The sequence below is a fragment of the Ornithorhynchus anatinus genome, chromosome 16 (assembly GCF_004115215.2).
Source record: "Ornithorhynchus anatinus isolate Pmale09 chromosome 16, mOrnAna1.pri.v4, whole genome shotgun sequence".
Taxonomy (NCBI): domain Eukaryota; kingdom Metazoa; phylum Chordata; class Mammalia; order Monotremata; family Ornithorhynchidae; genus Ornithorhynchus; species Ornithorhynchus anatinus.
This window is the reverse complement of record NC_041743.1, coordinates 22,489,974-22,506,827: the sequence shown is the minus strand read 5'-3', so window position 1 is coordinate 22,506,827 and position 16,854 is coordinate 22,489,974. Positions and strand designations below refer to the sequence as shown.

Sequence of the window (16,854 nt, the reverse complement as noted above, 5' to 3'; positions counted from 1 at the left end):
CTCAGGACCTGGGCTGATGTTGGGGCCTCCCACTGAGCTTGGTCTGGGCCACCGCCCCAAATACTTACCTCTTCCTCTGGCCCTCCCTCTGAGACTCAGCAGGAATTCAGCATTAACCAATCCGACTTAAATTACTCTGAACAAATCCATTGCAGGTTTCTATTTTAACAACTACATCTTGTGCTATAAGCCACTGGGGTCTCACTCAATCTTAATTTACAATGATAAATGTAAACGCTGGCACAGTACTCTCAAGATGGCATGAGAGAAATGAGATTTGAATGACTTGTAATAGAATACACAGTGCAGTTCTAAAATTACTCAAACACCAATTTAATCATGTATTCCCTGCCTAAGATTATGCTATATTGTCTCCTGACAAACTGTTTAATAACACCACCACACATAATATCTGTTTACTTAACACGGTGTTCTTGTGAACATTACCTATAAAATGCCTGTCCATCCAATAAGCCGAGTGCAGAAAGCTTATAATAAAAAGCTGTGCAAAACCTTGTCTGAATAATCAGGGGGCTTCCAGCTAGAGAAATCACAAACTGTTTCTTGGCAGGCAGCTATAATAAGCTTTCTTCAGCCAGCACAGGAAGAAATCTCTTTCATCACAATGATGCAGATAGAAAATGCAAATGGAAAACCATTGGCATTCTTAAGTAGCCATTCCTTTATGGACATTTTTGTCAAACTACTGCAATGCTAACCGAATGCTAATGCCACTGACAGACATGAACAGAATCTGAGGAACTCAGCCTACTACACAGTATTAAGTTAACTGCTGCTACGAGAAGTCTACAGGTAGGAAAATATACTCCATCGCTATTTTATGCATGGAAAATCAGGCCCACAAAGTTAATGAGCTTTCCGGAAGTGGAACAGTGAGCCACTTGTGGACTTAAGACCGGCACCCAGATCTCTCTTACATTTTCCATTAGACTCTGCTGGCTTCAACCATCAGTCAACAGTATTTCTTGAAGGCTTATCAGAGTACTAGAGAGAGTAAAGTAAAGATAGAAGAAGACATGGTCCCTGCCCATATGTGGCTTACAACCTAACAGATGCATAAATTTTCCATTGATACTATCCATAACTCATCTCACCGTATCTAAAAGGAAAAGAAAAAAAAAAGCCCACAGATATGAGGAACAGGCATGCAAATTAATGTACGGTACCTCAGTCTCCCCACATTCAGCAGCTGTGTCCTTGTGTATGGCCATTTGATACTTGGCATATAAAGATAATGATTGGTTGAAGGAGGACTTGAACTCTGGATCCTCAAAGGAGACCGGTACTAACCTCACCTTCAGAGCAAGGAAGATACAAGCATATAATATTGAAATGTCTCTGTCTCTGATCATATGCTTCTGAAGGCAAGGCCAGTGTAAGATCTCCTCCAATCCATTTTCAAAGCTCAGCCATGGGCATCTTACCTAAAATTGGGAGTAAGTGAGGAACCCCTGCACCTGGTACAATGAAGAAGGAACTACATCTCTGAAAATATTCACTAAGTGCTCATCTAGCAAGATCGGGGTAACAGCAAGGACCTTAGCCATTCTGCTAGAAAAGGGACCGATTTTTGAAGTAGCACTCTACGATTGTTTAATAAACATCATTATCCCATCTCATTGCCATGGATGAATTTTAATGTATTTGCCTGTCACATGACACATTTAGAAAGTTCACTTAAATTATTTATGGTGTGATTTGCAAAAAAAAACAACAAAAAAACCTTAATTAACATTCTCTTTCAAATGCTGCAATTACAAATGGGTCTCCGCAGTCCTATTGTGTTCACAGGCCTGTGTCAAATCCATTCACAGAGAGTGTATGGATTTGAACTCATATTTTCGATTTTTATCTTGTGATCATTTTTGAAACTTGCTAAGTGACAAAAAGCGATAAAAAGCTAAACCCTAAACGAAGCAGAGTTTAGGGCTCATATGGTTGATACAATTTAGAAAATATGTATTTGTGGCACCTCCAACTGGGCACTAAATTGAATTTGCACTTTCAGGATGCCCATATGTTGAGGCGCCCATTACCCTCACTTGGCAGTCTGCCCCTTGAACTGAACATTACAGACACGGACCACAGGTCAACTTAAATTCTCTTACCGGAATTCATACAATGATATGGAATGGAGGGGGAAATTCAGATAGATTGAGCATAAAGATTGCACTTGGTCTTCTGACCTGGTTTAGAGTTGGTTTTTCAGGTGGATCCTTGTGAATAACCATCTGGTAACGTTTATAGACCTGGTAAGACTCCTGAAATGTGGCTTTGAACTGGGAACTTGGTGGGGATGATCTCACCATCCTCACCTTCAGAAGAAGTTAAAAAACATTTTTATTAATCAAACATAACATTGATCAGTTGCACCACTAAGGAATTTTAAAAAAACAACCACGACGAGCTAAAACAACTACAAACTCACAAACTGTGAAGTTGGCATCAACTGGCTAATTAGGATTCATCCTTAAAAATAATGGCTTATATTGGCAGAATGGTTTGCTAGAATTGTCTTTTCAAATTGCATTCCTTATTCTAATGCTGAGATGCTTTAAATTCTTTTTCAAGGTAATTTAAGATAGTTAAGGGCATTTCTAGCATAGTTTGCTTATAGTAGTGAAGCTTCTAAACATTGTACATCTATTCTTACTTTTTTGAAAGTCCAATTTATTTTGTGAATTGCCTGCTCATTTTGTAAAAACTGACATTTGATTATGATGATAGCTAAATCAGACTAAAACCCAATGCCCACAATATAAGAGTTTAGAATGAAGCAGTCACCTGAATCTTAATATAATTAAAACAGTTTTTAGACCTTCATGCAAGTAACTCTCCAGGGGCACTCTAGATGGGCTTCAAGTTTAGAATTCGGGACAGAGGGAAAAAACACCTTTGAAATTTTTTAAATTTTGAATTATTTTGCAGTACATAATCCCCAAAATTATTTTGCAGTTTTGCGGGGGTATCTCTAATACATAAATTTCATTATTTTAAATTAAAAGCTCATTTTTCATATATTATTTATGGATGTTGTTTTCAAACAGAATACATATATGTAACGTATACAGTCTTGGTTCACTGAGAACAGACATAAAACACTATTTACAAGACTTTTTTAAGTGTCCTTCGCAGAAAACAATATCACCGATCACAGGTATCTTTCAAACCTTCAGGAGACACCTTTTTGGGGAATAACGATTTCAATGAATTTAATAAATCAGAATGGGGTATATGTGGGTTATTTTTTCCCCTCTTATATCTAACTCTTTGGTCTCAATGGGAAAAAGCCAATCAGAATTATTTCTAAGAGGTATGCAGAAATTATATCATCAAAGTGCACATTAATACATACTAAAACTCTGAAGTGCCATGGTATGTGGTTCACTTTGTTCTTTGAAGAACTTCCATCAAAGGTGCCCAGGACTACTGATATATAAAATCCTAGGGGCACTGAAACACTGCTGATGGATAGGTGGAAGGGAAGCTTCCCAATTAAATGCTCGATAAGTGTAATAATAAAAATTAAAGCAGTAAAGGAACAAGAGTATCTCCTACACACAGAAAAATAATTCTCTGATCAGAATTAGTGACAGAGTGGGCAATAAATTAAGGTAGTCCCATTTCATGTGTGAATATTTTTTCTTCATGGCAAGCTAGTGAACAGGATGTGAGCTTCCACTTGATACTGAATGACATCAGTTAAAAAAAAAAATCAATCATTCTAGTGCAGATATGTAAATCTAATGACGGCACTGTGGATCCCAAAAACATAGGTGCAAATTTTAAGTAGGCTTCTCTCTTTCAAGGATCATTACTACATTTTGAAAAATGACAATGTTCCTTAAGCAGTCTTTAAATGAAAATGCTTCACTAAAAAATGGAAAACTGTACCAGTCAGATTTCCACTCACTTTTATTAAGGTGGAAATGCCACTGCATTGCATTACGTTATTCACCAGCCGGATTTCCACTTTATAAACCTAACCATTTGGGGTGGTTAAGTGCTTACTGTGTGCTGAGCACTGTCCTAAACCCTGGAGTGTAGATACAGGGTAATCAGGTTGTCCCACATGAGGCTCAGAGTTAATCCCCATTTTACAGATGAGGGAACTGAGGCACAGAGAAGTTAAGCGACTCGCCCACAGTCACACAGCTGACAAACAAGACAATTATGGAGCTTCCAGAGTGAAATCTAAGTATTATCTAGGAAGGGAAATTTTTTTCCTTAGTGACCCTTCCTCATTAATTATTTTTAAAGGCATATTATATTCATCTCTTTTCCCTATTCAGAGAATCCAAGTTTATGATGCCAAGATCATTCTGAACTCTATCTTTCCACCTTCCTTCTGTTTAAGCGCGACGATTTGATTCTGGAAGAGTCAGGGCGCCCTCTATTGTTAACTAGGGTCACCTTAGAAAATGAAGGATAGTTTTATTCCCTGATAATTCTCCTCTATATAATAATATAATATAATAATAATAATAATGATAATGGCATTTAAGTGCTTACTATGTGCAAAGCACTATATGAAAAATCAAGAGCCCCTGTGCACCTACGTCAAATGATAAAGCCACCACTTTCTTCATATCAGCCTTATCCCAAATATTGCAGCTGGCAGGAGAGTTTGGCAATTGAATATCCGTCCGCTCCTAAAATCCGAGCCCCGCACCTGTTCTCTCATCTTTCTCTTTCGCTTTTCCCGAAACACTTGTTCCACCTTCTTCTCCTTCCATATGGCAACCGTCAACCACATCTCATCCTCTGGCCCCGACACCTCTACCTTCAAATTCAGTCGGGTCTCCTCTATGCAGGAGTTGTGCTCTTGAAGGCACGTTAAGAAAAGTTCACATTTTCATATATGCACCCGTCTGACATCTGTTTCTCCTAAGTCCACACAGCATGGCCTGGTGGAAAGAGCACAGACCTGGGAGTTAGGGGACCTGGGTTCTAATTCTGACTCTGCTCATCTGCTGTGTGACCTTGGGCATGCACTTCTCTGTGCCTCAGTTTCCTTATCTGTAAAATGGGATTAAATATCTATTTTCCTCCTCCCCTTGGACTGTGAGCCCCATGTGGGGAAGGGATTGTGTCTGACCTGAGTAGTAAGCATTTAAATATCATTATTATGATGATGACAATCATCATCATTATACACTATTGAAACAGATGCACTTTTAATAAGAACATTCCTTAATTTCTCCATAGAGTTCTACCCAAAAGCAAAATTTGCTAAATGAGCCAGGATTTTCCCAACCTCAGGTCTGCCAATCTCCATCCCCTTCATCGGAAAAAGCCATCTCCTCCAGGAGGCACTCCAAGACTGATCCCAATCTTTCTATGTCTTTCCTTCAGCTACCCTCAGTATTCATGCACAAACTGGTTTACTTATTCCATTTATTTATTCACTTAATCTTTTTTTTTCCTTCCTTTACTGTTACCAGTCATACCTGTGCCTTTTCTCTAGTTACTATTATATGTATACGACCTGTGCCTCCCTTTTCCCTCTATCAGATTTCAAGCTTCTAGAGGACAGAGCCCGTGTCTTCTACGCATATTGTATATTCCCATGTATCAGATCCAATGCTCTTCCCAAAGAGGGCACTCATCAATTAACCAAAGAGTATGATTTGAGCATCTATTATGTGCAGAGCACTGAACTAAACACCTGGGAAAATACAAGAGAGGTAGATGACACAACCACTCCCACAAGGAACTTACAATCAACAGAATGAAAGAGACAGAAAATGACTTACGGATAGGAAAAAGAGAATGGAAAATAGGTTTGTGGAAGAGTCGGTATTTAAATAGTACAGTGGGTAAGTTGGAATGAATAAAAGTGTTACAGGGGGTTGGAAGTGCACAGCTGTGGAGCGGCAAAAAGTGCTACAGTGCTCGAAAGGAGGATAAGAAGAAAAATTAATCAATAATAATAATAATGTTGGTATTTGTTAAGCACTTTCTACGTGCCAAGCACTGTTCTAAGCGATGGGCAGATACAAGGTGATCAGATTGCCCCACCTGGGGCTCACAGTTCTAATCCCCATTTTCCAGATGAGGTAACTGAGGCACGCAGAAGTTAAGTGACTTGCCCAAGGTCCCACAGCGGATAAGTGGCAGATCTGGGATTAGAACCCATGACCTCTGAGTCCCAAGCCCGGGCTCTTTCCACTGAGTCATGCTGCTTCTCTAAGAAGCAATCAAGAAGGCTTCCTGGAGGAAGTGGGATTTCAGAAGAGTTTTGAAGATGAAGGTTTTCAAGGGGGGAGTTCCAGGCAAAGGGGAGGGCATGAGTAAGTGGATGGAGGCTGTGGGGGAGAGAAATGAGAAATGTTGCACAGTGAGTAGGTTAGCTTGAGAGAAATAAAGAGTGTGAGTTAGGGTGTAGCGAATGAAGAGTATGGGTAGGTGAAAGGGACTAACACGGAGAACTTTAAAGATAAGGACTCTCCCCTTGATGTGATGAGAAATGCGTAACCATTAAAGGCTTCTGAGAAGCAAAGGAAATCGATCAATCATATTTATTGAGCACTTACTATGGGCAGAATACTGTATTAAGTGCTTGGGAGAATACAATGTAACAGAGCTGAGAGACATGTTTCCTGCATACAAGGAGCTTAGAATCTGGGGGTGAGGGGATGGACATTAAAATAAATTATGGATATGTACATAAGTGCTGTGGGGCTGAAGGTGGGGTGCATTATCGAGTGCTTAAAAGGTACAGTGCTCTGCACATAATAAGCGCTACTTGTCAGCTGGGTGACTATGGGCAAGTCACTTCACTTCTCAGGGCCTCAGTAACCTCAACTGTAAAATGGGAATTAACTGTAAGCCTCACGTGGGACAACCTGATTACCCTATATCTACCCCAGCGCTTAGAACTGTGCTCTGCACACAGTAAGCACTTAACAAATGCCAACATTATTATTATTAGAGAAACAGCGTGGCTCAGTGGAAAGAGCACGGGCTTGGGAGTCAGATGTCATTGGTTCGAATCCCTGCTCTGCCACTTGTCAGCTGTGTGACTGTGGGCAAGTCACTTCACTTCTCTGTGCCTCAGTTACTTCATCTGTAAAATGGGGATTAAGACTGTGAGCCTCATGTGGGACAACCTGATTACCCTGTATACCAAGCGCTTAGAACAGTGTTCTGCACATAGTAAGTGCTTAACAAATACCAACATTATTATTATTACTACTGAATGAATACAGACCCAAGTGCAAGGGTGACTCTGAAGGGAGAGGAAGGCTAAGTCAGGGAAGGCCTCTTGGTGGTATAGGTTTAACAAGGCGCTGAAGGTAGGGAAAGCAATGTTATGTCAGATATGAAGGGGAGGGAGTTTCAGGCCAAAGGAAGGATGTGGGAGAGGAGTCAGTGGCGACACAGATGAGATCAAGGTACAGTGAGTACACTGGCATCAGAAGAGTAGAGGGTAAGATAAGAAGGAGCAGTGTGACTGAGTGCTCTAAAGGTGGAAGAGCAACCATTGGAGGTTCTTGAGAAGTGGGGAAACATGGCCCGAGTTGGGTTTTTTTAGAAAAATGATCTGGGCAGCAGAGTGAAGTACGGATCAGGGACAGGGAAGAAACAGGAAGGTCGGTAAGGAGGCTGATGCAGTAGTCTAGGTGGAATAGGATAAGTGCTTGGATCAACGTGGAGCAGTTTGGATGGAGAGGAAAGGGCAGATTTTAGCAATGTTGTGAAGGTAAGTGGAATTTGGTGACCGATTGAATGAGGGAGATGAGTTGAGGATAATGCCAAGGTTACCGGCTTAGGAGATAGGGAGGACGGTGATGCTGTCAGAGCTGACAGTGATGGGAAAGTCGGAGAGATAGACAGGGTTTGGGTTGGAAGATGAGGAGTTCTGTTATGGACAGGTTAAGTTTGAGGTGTCCGATGGGACATCCAAGTAGAAATGTGAGCACGGGGACATTTTAGAAAGATGTTCAGGCAGCAGAGTGAAGTTTCACTCAAGGGGAGAAACTGAAAACGGGAAGGGCAGGAAAGATGCTGATACGATATGATGAGCGCCTAGCCCAAGTTGGTGGTCACCTGATAGTGAGAAAGGGGTGAATCCTCAAAATACTGTGGGGGTCAAACAAAAGTGTTTAGCAACAGACTGAATGTGAGAGATAAAAGATCAAGGATAATGATAAAGTTGCAGACTTCAGAAACAGGTAGGGGATGGTGGTTGTGCTTAAGATAGGAAAATTAGGTGGGGGAGTGGCTTTGGGAGGGAAGATGTGGTGCTCAGTTTTAGACAGACTGAGCTTCGAATGTGGGCAGGACAGGCATTTGGCAGACACTGGAGGTACTGGATGAGTGGGGAGACACGGACTGAATGTTTTGTGGAAAAATGATCCATTCGGTAGAGTGAACTGTGGACTGGAGTGGGGAGAGACAGGAGGCAGGGAGGTCAGCAAGGAGGCAGATGCAATATTCAAGGTGGGATAGGGTAAGCGCTTGGATCAGCACGGTAGCAGTTAGGATGGAGAAGGGCAGATTTTAGTAAAGTTTACGGGAAGCAGTGTGGCTCAGTGGAAAGAGCTCGGGCTTGGGAGTCAGAGGTCATGGGTACGAATCCCAGATCTGCCACTGGTCAGCTGGGTGACTGTGGGCAAGTCACTTAACTTCTCAGTGCCTCAGTTCCCTCTTCTGGAAAATGGGGATTAAGACTGTGAGCCTCAAGTGGGACAATCTGATTACCCCGTATCTCCCCCAGCGCTTAGAACAGTGCTCTGCACATAGTAAGTGCTTAACAAACAACAACACTATTATTATTATTATTATTTAGAACTGACAGGATTTTGCGATAGATGTGAGTGGAGAGAGAGAGATGAGTTGAGGACACTGCCAAGATTACGGGGTTGTGAGATAGGAAGGACAGAGATATCGATGGGAAAGACTGGAGGAGGACAGGGTTTGGGTGGGAAAATGTGGACATGACTAGTGTGAGGTGTCAGCAGGACGTCCAGATAGAGATGTTTTGAAGGGAGGAGGAAGTGTGAGACTGCAGCGAAGGAGAGAGGTCAGGGCTGGAGATGTAGATTTTGGAATCCTCTGCGTAGAGATGGTAGTTGAAGCCATGTGAATGATGGAGTTCTCCAAAGGGGTGGGTAGAGATGGAGAATAGAAGGGGGCTGAGAGCTGAGCCTTGAGGGACCCCCCACCACTGTCAGAAGGTGGGAGTCAGAGGAGGAGCCAGCAAAAGAAACTGAGAAGGAGCAGTCAGAGTAGAGGAAGCAGCATGGCTCAGTGAAAAGAGCCCGGGCTTGGGAGTCAGAGGTGATGGGTTCGAATCCCAGCTCTGCCACTTGTCAGCTGTGTCACTGTGGGCAAGTCACTTCACTTCTCTGTGTCTCAGTTCCCTCATCTGTAAAATGGGGATTAGGACTGTGAGCCTCACATGGGACAACTTGATTACCCCAGCGCTTAGAACAGTGCTCGGCATATAGTAAGCGCTTAACAAATACCAACATTATTATTATTATTATTATTAATCCTAATTCTCATCCACCTCTCAGTTGCCTTCAACACTTTCGACCACCCCCTTCTCCTGGAAACAGTGTTCAAACTCGGCTTCACTGACAAGCTTGTTGTGGGCAGGGAATGTGTCCGTTTATTGCTATATTGTACTCCCCTAAGTGCTTATTATAGTGCTCTGCACACAGTAAGCACTCAGTAGATACAAATGAATGAAATGTCATGTCCTGTAGGCATTATGAAATGCAAGACTGAATGGAAGGGAAAATGGGGACAAGCAAGAGAGATGATTGCTGAGGGCATGGGAGTGGATGAGCCCTGTAGGGATTGAGTTTAAAGGGAAATCTATGTGGAGATGGGTGGCAGGTAAGAGGAAATGCGACAGGAAATTGGAGATCAGGGTTAAGAAGACAGATTCTGGAGTCATCAACATAGAAGTGGTAGTTAAAACCAGGGGAGTGGAAGAGTTTTCCAAAGGGAGACAGTGTAATGTGAGGTGTGAAGAGGAGCCCAGGAGAGAGCCTTGATGAACACCCACAGTCAGAGTGGGATAGGTAGAAGATAATCCAGCCAGAGAGACAATGAAAGAGAAACTGGCTAGAAGAAACCAAGAGAGGCTAAACCGATCGATTGAGGTTAGATAGGGTTTCCTGGAAAAGGAAGAGACCCTTAGCATCAATGACATCCAAATGGTCAAGGAGAATTGGGAGAGAGCAGAATCCATTGGATTTGGTACTGGTGACCTCAGAGACAGCAGTCTCAGGGGAGTGAAGACCAGATTGTTGAAGGAGTTCAGAGTGAGTTTGGAGGAGTGGAAGCAATAGAATAATACGATCCCTTCTACGATTTTGGAGAGCAACTGGTGCAGGAAAATGGGGGAGCAACAGCTACAGGCTGCAGTGGGATCCAGGGAAGATGTTCTTAGGATAGGAGAGATATGAGCATGTTTGAAAGCAGAGAAGAAATTCAGCGGTTGAAGTTGATGGTCAGGAAGGGAGGAAGAGGGGACACAAGATGTTTACAGTAGGTGAGGGGGTGCAGAGGTCCAGGCAGAGGAGGCAGACTTTGAAAGCAGACGGATATCTCCTGCGAGTCAACTGGAAAGGCTCGATAAATATTGATGATGTAACACATTTTGATTTATACGCAGAGACTCTCTAAATAACACTTTCTACTGTAGGTGCACGAGGACTTTTGATTCTTCAAATATATATGCTAGTAAAAACAATTTTTGTGAACTATCCAGAAAAGAAATCAAGAAATTCCCTATGATCAAACTTGACTCAATGCCAACTAATCTCTATATACATTTTCTTCGAATACAGATTTTTACTTTATTGAGTTAGCCTGTTTTACCTCAAAGCAAATTATTTCTTTATGGCATGTCCAAAATATAAAAAAAATATAAAAATCATCATCATTGTTACAGTACAAACAGAATACCTCTAACTGGTGGGCTGCATCCTCAGGTAAAGAACTGAAAATGAAATCTTCAATGGTTTTGGATCTACTTGCTTCTGCCTTCGGCAAACACAAAGGCTGTGGTTCATCTTGAATTTGAGAGCATATATGTTTGTCTGTCTGGTTCTGAAGAATGAGCTTTTGCCGTTTCCGTTCTTTCCGAATATCTTTTGCTTTCCGGCATGGGGGCTTACTCAGATCTGCCCCTTTGCCTAAAAAGTTAAAAAAAAAAATCGTTTACACATTATCTTGATGGTTGAAGCTCTTTTAGTTATTGGGAAGAGGAGATTTCTTCCCCTCAAAAAACTCAGTGATTAGCAACCCAGTGTAACTATTTTCATCATTTTTAAAAAATCTATTTGACATTTCAGAGAATTCTACTGTTTCTTCTATCTGGAGAGCAGCCTGAAAACAGAACAAGAGATGTAATTCAGAAGCCAGATGGTTTTCGGTATTTAATAGCCCAGTGTTGCCCCACTGTAGAGAAATGAAACAATTCTCAATTATCACTCGGCAAACTCTCACTCCAGTAGAGTGTCGAAGGAAAAGCCTGCAGAATCAATGGAATCTAATTCCCAAAACAACTGCCAGTGGGGAAACAAAGCTGGAAAAAATATGCAACCAGGATATGGCACATAAACATATGATTGAAAAGCAGTACTCATTCATTAGGGAGTTTCTTTTCTGGTTGTTAGATAATCCCAAACATATCCTTGGAATCATGCAATATGGAACGGAGATGGCAATATTGCCTAATGGAAAGAGTACAGGACTGGGAGCCAGGAGACTGGGGTTTTCCAGTCTCGGCTCCACCACTTGCCTGCTGTGTGACCTTGGGCAAGTCATTTAATCTTTACTTCCCTCAGTTCCCCGTCACTGTGAATGGCATCACCACCCTTCCCATCTTACAAGCCCGCAACCTTGGTGTCATCCTTGACTCCACTCTCTCATTCACTCCACACATCCAATCTATCACCAAAACCTGCCGGTCTCACCTTTACAACATCGCCAAGATCCGCCCTTTCCTCTCCATCCAAACCACAACCTTGATGGTACAGTCTCTCATCATATCCCGACTGGATTACTGCATCAGCCTCCTTTCTGATGTCCCATCCTCCTGTCTCTCCCTGCTTCAGTCTATACTTCACTCCGCTGCCTGAATTATCTTTCTACAAAAACACTCTGGGCATGTCACCCCCCTCCTCAAAAATCTCCAGTGGTTGCCTCCTCACTATTGACTTCAAAGCTCTCCATCACCTTGCTGCCTCTTACCTCACTTCCCTTCTCTCCTTCTACATCCCACCCTGTACACTCTGCTCCTCTGCTGTTAACTAACCTCCCCACTGTGCCTCGTTCTCACCTGTCCCGCCGTCGACCCCGGCTCATGTCCTACCTCTGGCCTGAAATGCCCGCCCTCCTCACATCCGCCAAACTAGCTCTCTTCCCCGCTTCAAAGCCCTACTGAGAACTCACCTCCTCCAGGAGGCCTTCCCATACTGAACCCCCTTTTCCTCTGCTCCTTCTCAACCTCCCATCACCCCGACTCCCTCCCTTAGCTCTACCCCCTTCCCCGCCCCACAGCACTTTTGTTTATTTGTATATATTAATTATTATATTTATTTTATTAATGATGTGCATATATGTATAATTCTATTTATCCATATTGATGCTATTGATGCCTACTTGTTTTGTCTGTCTCCCCCTTCTAGACTGTGAGCCCGTTGTTGGGTAGGGATTGTCTCCATCTGTTGCCGAACTGCACTTTCCAAGCGCTTAGTTCAGTGCTCTGCACATAGTAAACACTCAATAAATACTACTGAATTGAATGAATGTATAATTCCTCTTATCCATTTTGGTGCTATTGATGCCCACTTGTTTTCTTTTGTTGTCTGTCTCCCGCTTCTAGGCTGTGATCCCGTTGTTGGGTAGGGATTGTCTCTATTTGTTGCCAAATTGTACTTTCCAAGCGCTTCATACAATGCTCTGCACACAGTGAGCACTCAAAAAATACCATTGAATGAATGAATGTTCTCCCTCCACCTTGGGCTGTGTCTCATCTGATTATCCCGGCACTTAACTACCGAAATTATCATCATTTTGATTACTCTCAGGCAACCTGTGCCTTGTTATATTGTACTCTACCAAGTGCTTAGTACAGTGCTTTGCACACGGTGAGCCCTCATTAAGTACGATTGAATGAATGAATAGAAATTCCCATCCACAATACTACTATGTAGTAATAGTATTTATGAATAGGTTAATGTGTGCAGAACACAGTACTAAATCCAGAGATGGGAATTAGACACTGTACCCAACCCTCAAAGGGGTCACGATAAAAGAATACAGGAGCACCATGGAATAGTGGATAGAGCTCAGGCCTGGGAGTCAGAAGGTCATGGGTTCTAATCTCAGCTCTGCCACTGTCCACTGTGTGACCTCGGGCAAGTCACTTCACTTGTCTGTGCCTCAGTTACTTCACCTGTAAAATGGGGATTGAGACCATGAGCCCCACGTGGGACAGGGACTGTGTCCAACTCGATTTGCTTGTATCCACCCCAGCACTTAGTAAACGGCCTGGCACATAGTAAGCGCTTAACAAATACCATAATTATTATCATAATTATTATTATGGGTGGTAAAGAGGAGCGATAAGGGTTTGGAGATAAGACACATAAGGAGTGCTTAGAGAAGCAGCGTGGCTCAGTGGAAAGAGCCCGGGCTTGGGAGTCAGTGGTCATGGGTTCGTATCCCAGCCCTGCCACTTGGCAGCTGTGTGACTGTGGGCAAGTCACTTCACTTCTCTGGGCCTCAGTTACCTCATCTGGAAAATGGGGATTAAGATTGTGAGCCTCAGGTGGGACAATCTGATGACCCTGTATCTACCCCAGTGCTTAGAACAGTGCTCTGCACGTAGTAAGCGTTGAACAAATACCAACATTATTATATTTATTTGATTAGACTGTAAGCCCGTCAGTGGGCAGGGACCGTCTCTACCTGTGGCCGATTTGTACATTCCAAGCGCTTAGTACAGTGCTCTGCACATAGTAAGTGCTTAATAAATACTATTGAATGAGTGATGAAAATAAAATACACAAATATACAATGTAAAATCCAAATCTGAGCATAGCGCTTTGTCTACAGAATAATAATATTAATAATAATAATAATAATGATGTTGGTATTTGTTAAGTGCTTACTATGTGCACAGCACATAGCACAGAGCAGAGAGCTGACAAGAAGACTTTTAAGCTCCTCATGGCTCAGAATCCAAGACCACCCATAGCCACAGCGGCCGATACAAGCTGTTTTGTGGAGGCCTCATTCCGCGGAAGTTCTCTTTCCAGTCAGGATGCAGTGGGGTCTTCCCCATGTCGCAGGGGAGGGCCAGGGAGGCGGGGTGGCTGACTAGTCAGGGAGACGCTGAGAGTGTGCAGCGGCAGCTTTGATCTCCCGGGTTCGGCAGACAGGGCACGTTGGAAGAAGGGGAGGGGAGGGAAGGCAGGAGGAGTGTTCCTGGCTGTTTCGCTCGGCCGTGACAGAGAACATGCAGCGAGGTGAGACAGGCTGCTTCGCTCGGCCGTGGTGGAGAGAGGCTGAGAACACGCAGCGAGGCACGGCTGTTAGTTACTGGCTGCTCCACTCGGCCTGCTCAAGGAGGTAGGCCTGTGGTTACCAGCTACTTCACTTGGCTGCTACAAAGAGGTGCTGTCCTCGTCAAAATTCAACCGACAGTGGAACAGCCAAGAGGGTGAGGGAGTCTCCCGTGGGAACCACTGATGAGCCTGAGTTCAGAGTCTTCGGGTCAGAGAACGTCAATCAGTACTATTTACTGGGGCGCTTACTGTGTGCAGGACGCTGTACTAAGCAGCATGGTCCAGTGGAAAGAGAATGGGCTAGGGAGTCAAAGGTCATGGGTTCAAATCCCGTCTCTGCCACTTGTCAGCTGTGTGACTGTGGGCAAGTCACCTAACTTCTCTGGGCCTCAGTTCTCTCATCTGTAAAATGGGGATTAAGACTGTGAGCCTCACATGGGACAACTTGATTACCCTGTATCTACCCCAGTGCTTAGAACAGGGCTCTGCACATAGTAAGCGCTTAACAAAAACCATTATTATTATTATTATTATTATTACTAAGGATTTGGGAGAACACAGTACAACAGACTTGGTAGACACGTTCCTACAGGGGATGAGCACAGTCTACAGGGGGAGGCAGATGTTAAAATTAATTATGGATAGGGGAAATAGTAAAGATACGTACTTAAGTGCTGCGGGCTGGTATGAGCAGCAAAGTGCTTAAGTACACGGCTAAGTGCCTAGTCAACACCAGACAGAGGGCAAGCAGGGGAAATGAGGGCTGTCTCGGAAGGCTTCTTGGAGGGGACGTGACTTTACGAGGCTTCCGAAGGTGGGGAGAGTGGTGCACTGATGGATATGAAGAGGGAGGGATTTCCAGGAGAGAGGGAAGTTGTGGGCAAGTGTCATTTTGCCAGTGGGCAGAACCCTAGCCTCATCATTCCCAGAGCTGTACTCTTTCCTCTGGACCAATAGTTGAAGGTCTCCACCATCTGTCCTCATCTAACTGGAGCCTCACCTCACTGTGGGTTCCCAGCCCCTCTCCACCATGGCCGAGTGAAGCGGCCTGTAACCACAGCCTCGCCTCACCTGCTCCTCCCCATGCTCACGCCCTCTTTTTCTCTCCCACTGACCGTCCAGTCATAACTCGCACTGGGCGACTCCCACTCCAACTCCTTCCCTTCCTCCCTCCCCAAATCCCACATACTGTGGCCCTCTCTGAGTTCCAAACTCTTCTAGTCACACCCTCCCTGGCCCCGATTAATTCCCGACAACCAAGTCGTATCAGCCTACGACCTACCTCTAGTTCTTGTATACCGATGTATACCAATCCACACCACTTGGGTGAAGGCATGAATTCAATGATTTACTCTGATAACTATATTCCAGTGCCTAGAACAGTGCTGGGGACATAGTAAGTGCTTAACCAACACCATCGTTATTATATTTAGAAAGATGCTGGTCTGTGGCCCCTATTGGGAGCTCCTTTCATAGGCAGGGAATGTCTCTCTTGCTTCTTTCATAGCTTTTCAAGCACTTATGGGGCACCTTGCACCCATTGGGGATTCGATAAATACCACCACTACTGAGAAGCCACATGGAATCACAGGTGGATTAGAGCAAAGTGATTCCAGCTGCATACTTCTCCTCCGCTCCCTGAATTAAATTCTCTGGACCAAGGGCCTCAAGCTTCCCTTCCCTATAAGTGTTTGCTCTATGAAAACACTCAGTATCTTTTCAAATAACAAATGAAAATGAACATCAATTGTTTTCCTGCCTGATTCTTAAAAGGGCCACATACATGTTAGTTTTAAATCCTTAACAGACGACTCCTTTGTTGGAGCCATTCTATATGAATTTTGTTCATTGGGAACGTTACTTCTGCTTTGAAACTCAAATCATTATTTAGGGTATTTATTAGTACTTCTTCTTTACAAAGCATTTAGCTAAGCTCGAGGATAAATACAAACAAGCTCCATTTAGGTACAGATCCTGCTCCAAAGAAATTCACCATCTAAGTGGGGAAGATTAGACATACAGAACAATAAGATTTTAAAAACATTTAAACAATTCTCTATCTTTTGCCAATATTATTGATTAAACCCTTGAAATCTATATGCATGGCCTTTGACTTCTTATGTCTGTCTGGAATATAGAATGCTAAATACTATTAATTCATTAAATTTCAAATGGTGAGTCAAAAGAGGTCTGACAAAATGGGGGGAAAAAAACTATAACCCCCATCATTAATTCATGATGGCAGGCAAACTAGAAAATATACAGCATGCATCTGGGAATCAGGTCATGGGTTCTA

The 16,854-nt window shown here is 43.2% G+C and overlaps 1 protein-coding gene across 11 annotated transcripts in view; it reads right to left on the bottom strand.

Moving 5' to 3' along the window:
* Window positions 1-16,854, bottom strand: part of ATE1 (arginyltransferase 1) — a 225,862-nt gene that overhangs the window by 182,926 nt on the left and 26,082 nt on the right. For 3 of the 11 annotated variants that reach the window (XM_029080585.2, XM_029080584.2, XM_029080586.2), the window contains exons 6-8: window positions 10,948-11,177; window positions 2,208-2,336; window positions 1,188-1,316 (exon numbers count right to left, since the gene is read on the bottom strand). In XM_029080585.2, coding sequence (XP_028936418.1) covers window positions 1,188-1,316; window positions 2,208-2,336; window positions 10,948-11,177 — 488 coding nt within the window. The remainder of the gene's footprint in view (window positions 1-1,187; window positions 1,317-2,207; window positions 2,337-10,947; window positions 11,178-16,854) is intronic. The other 8 variants (XM_029080593.2, XM_029080587.2, XM_029080589.2 and 5 more) reach the window with 3 other exon arrangements.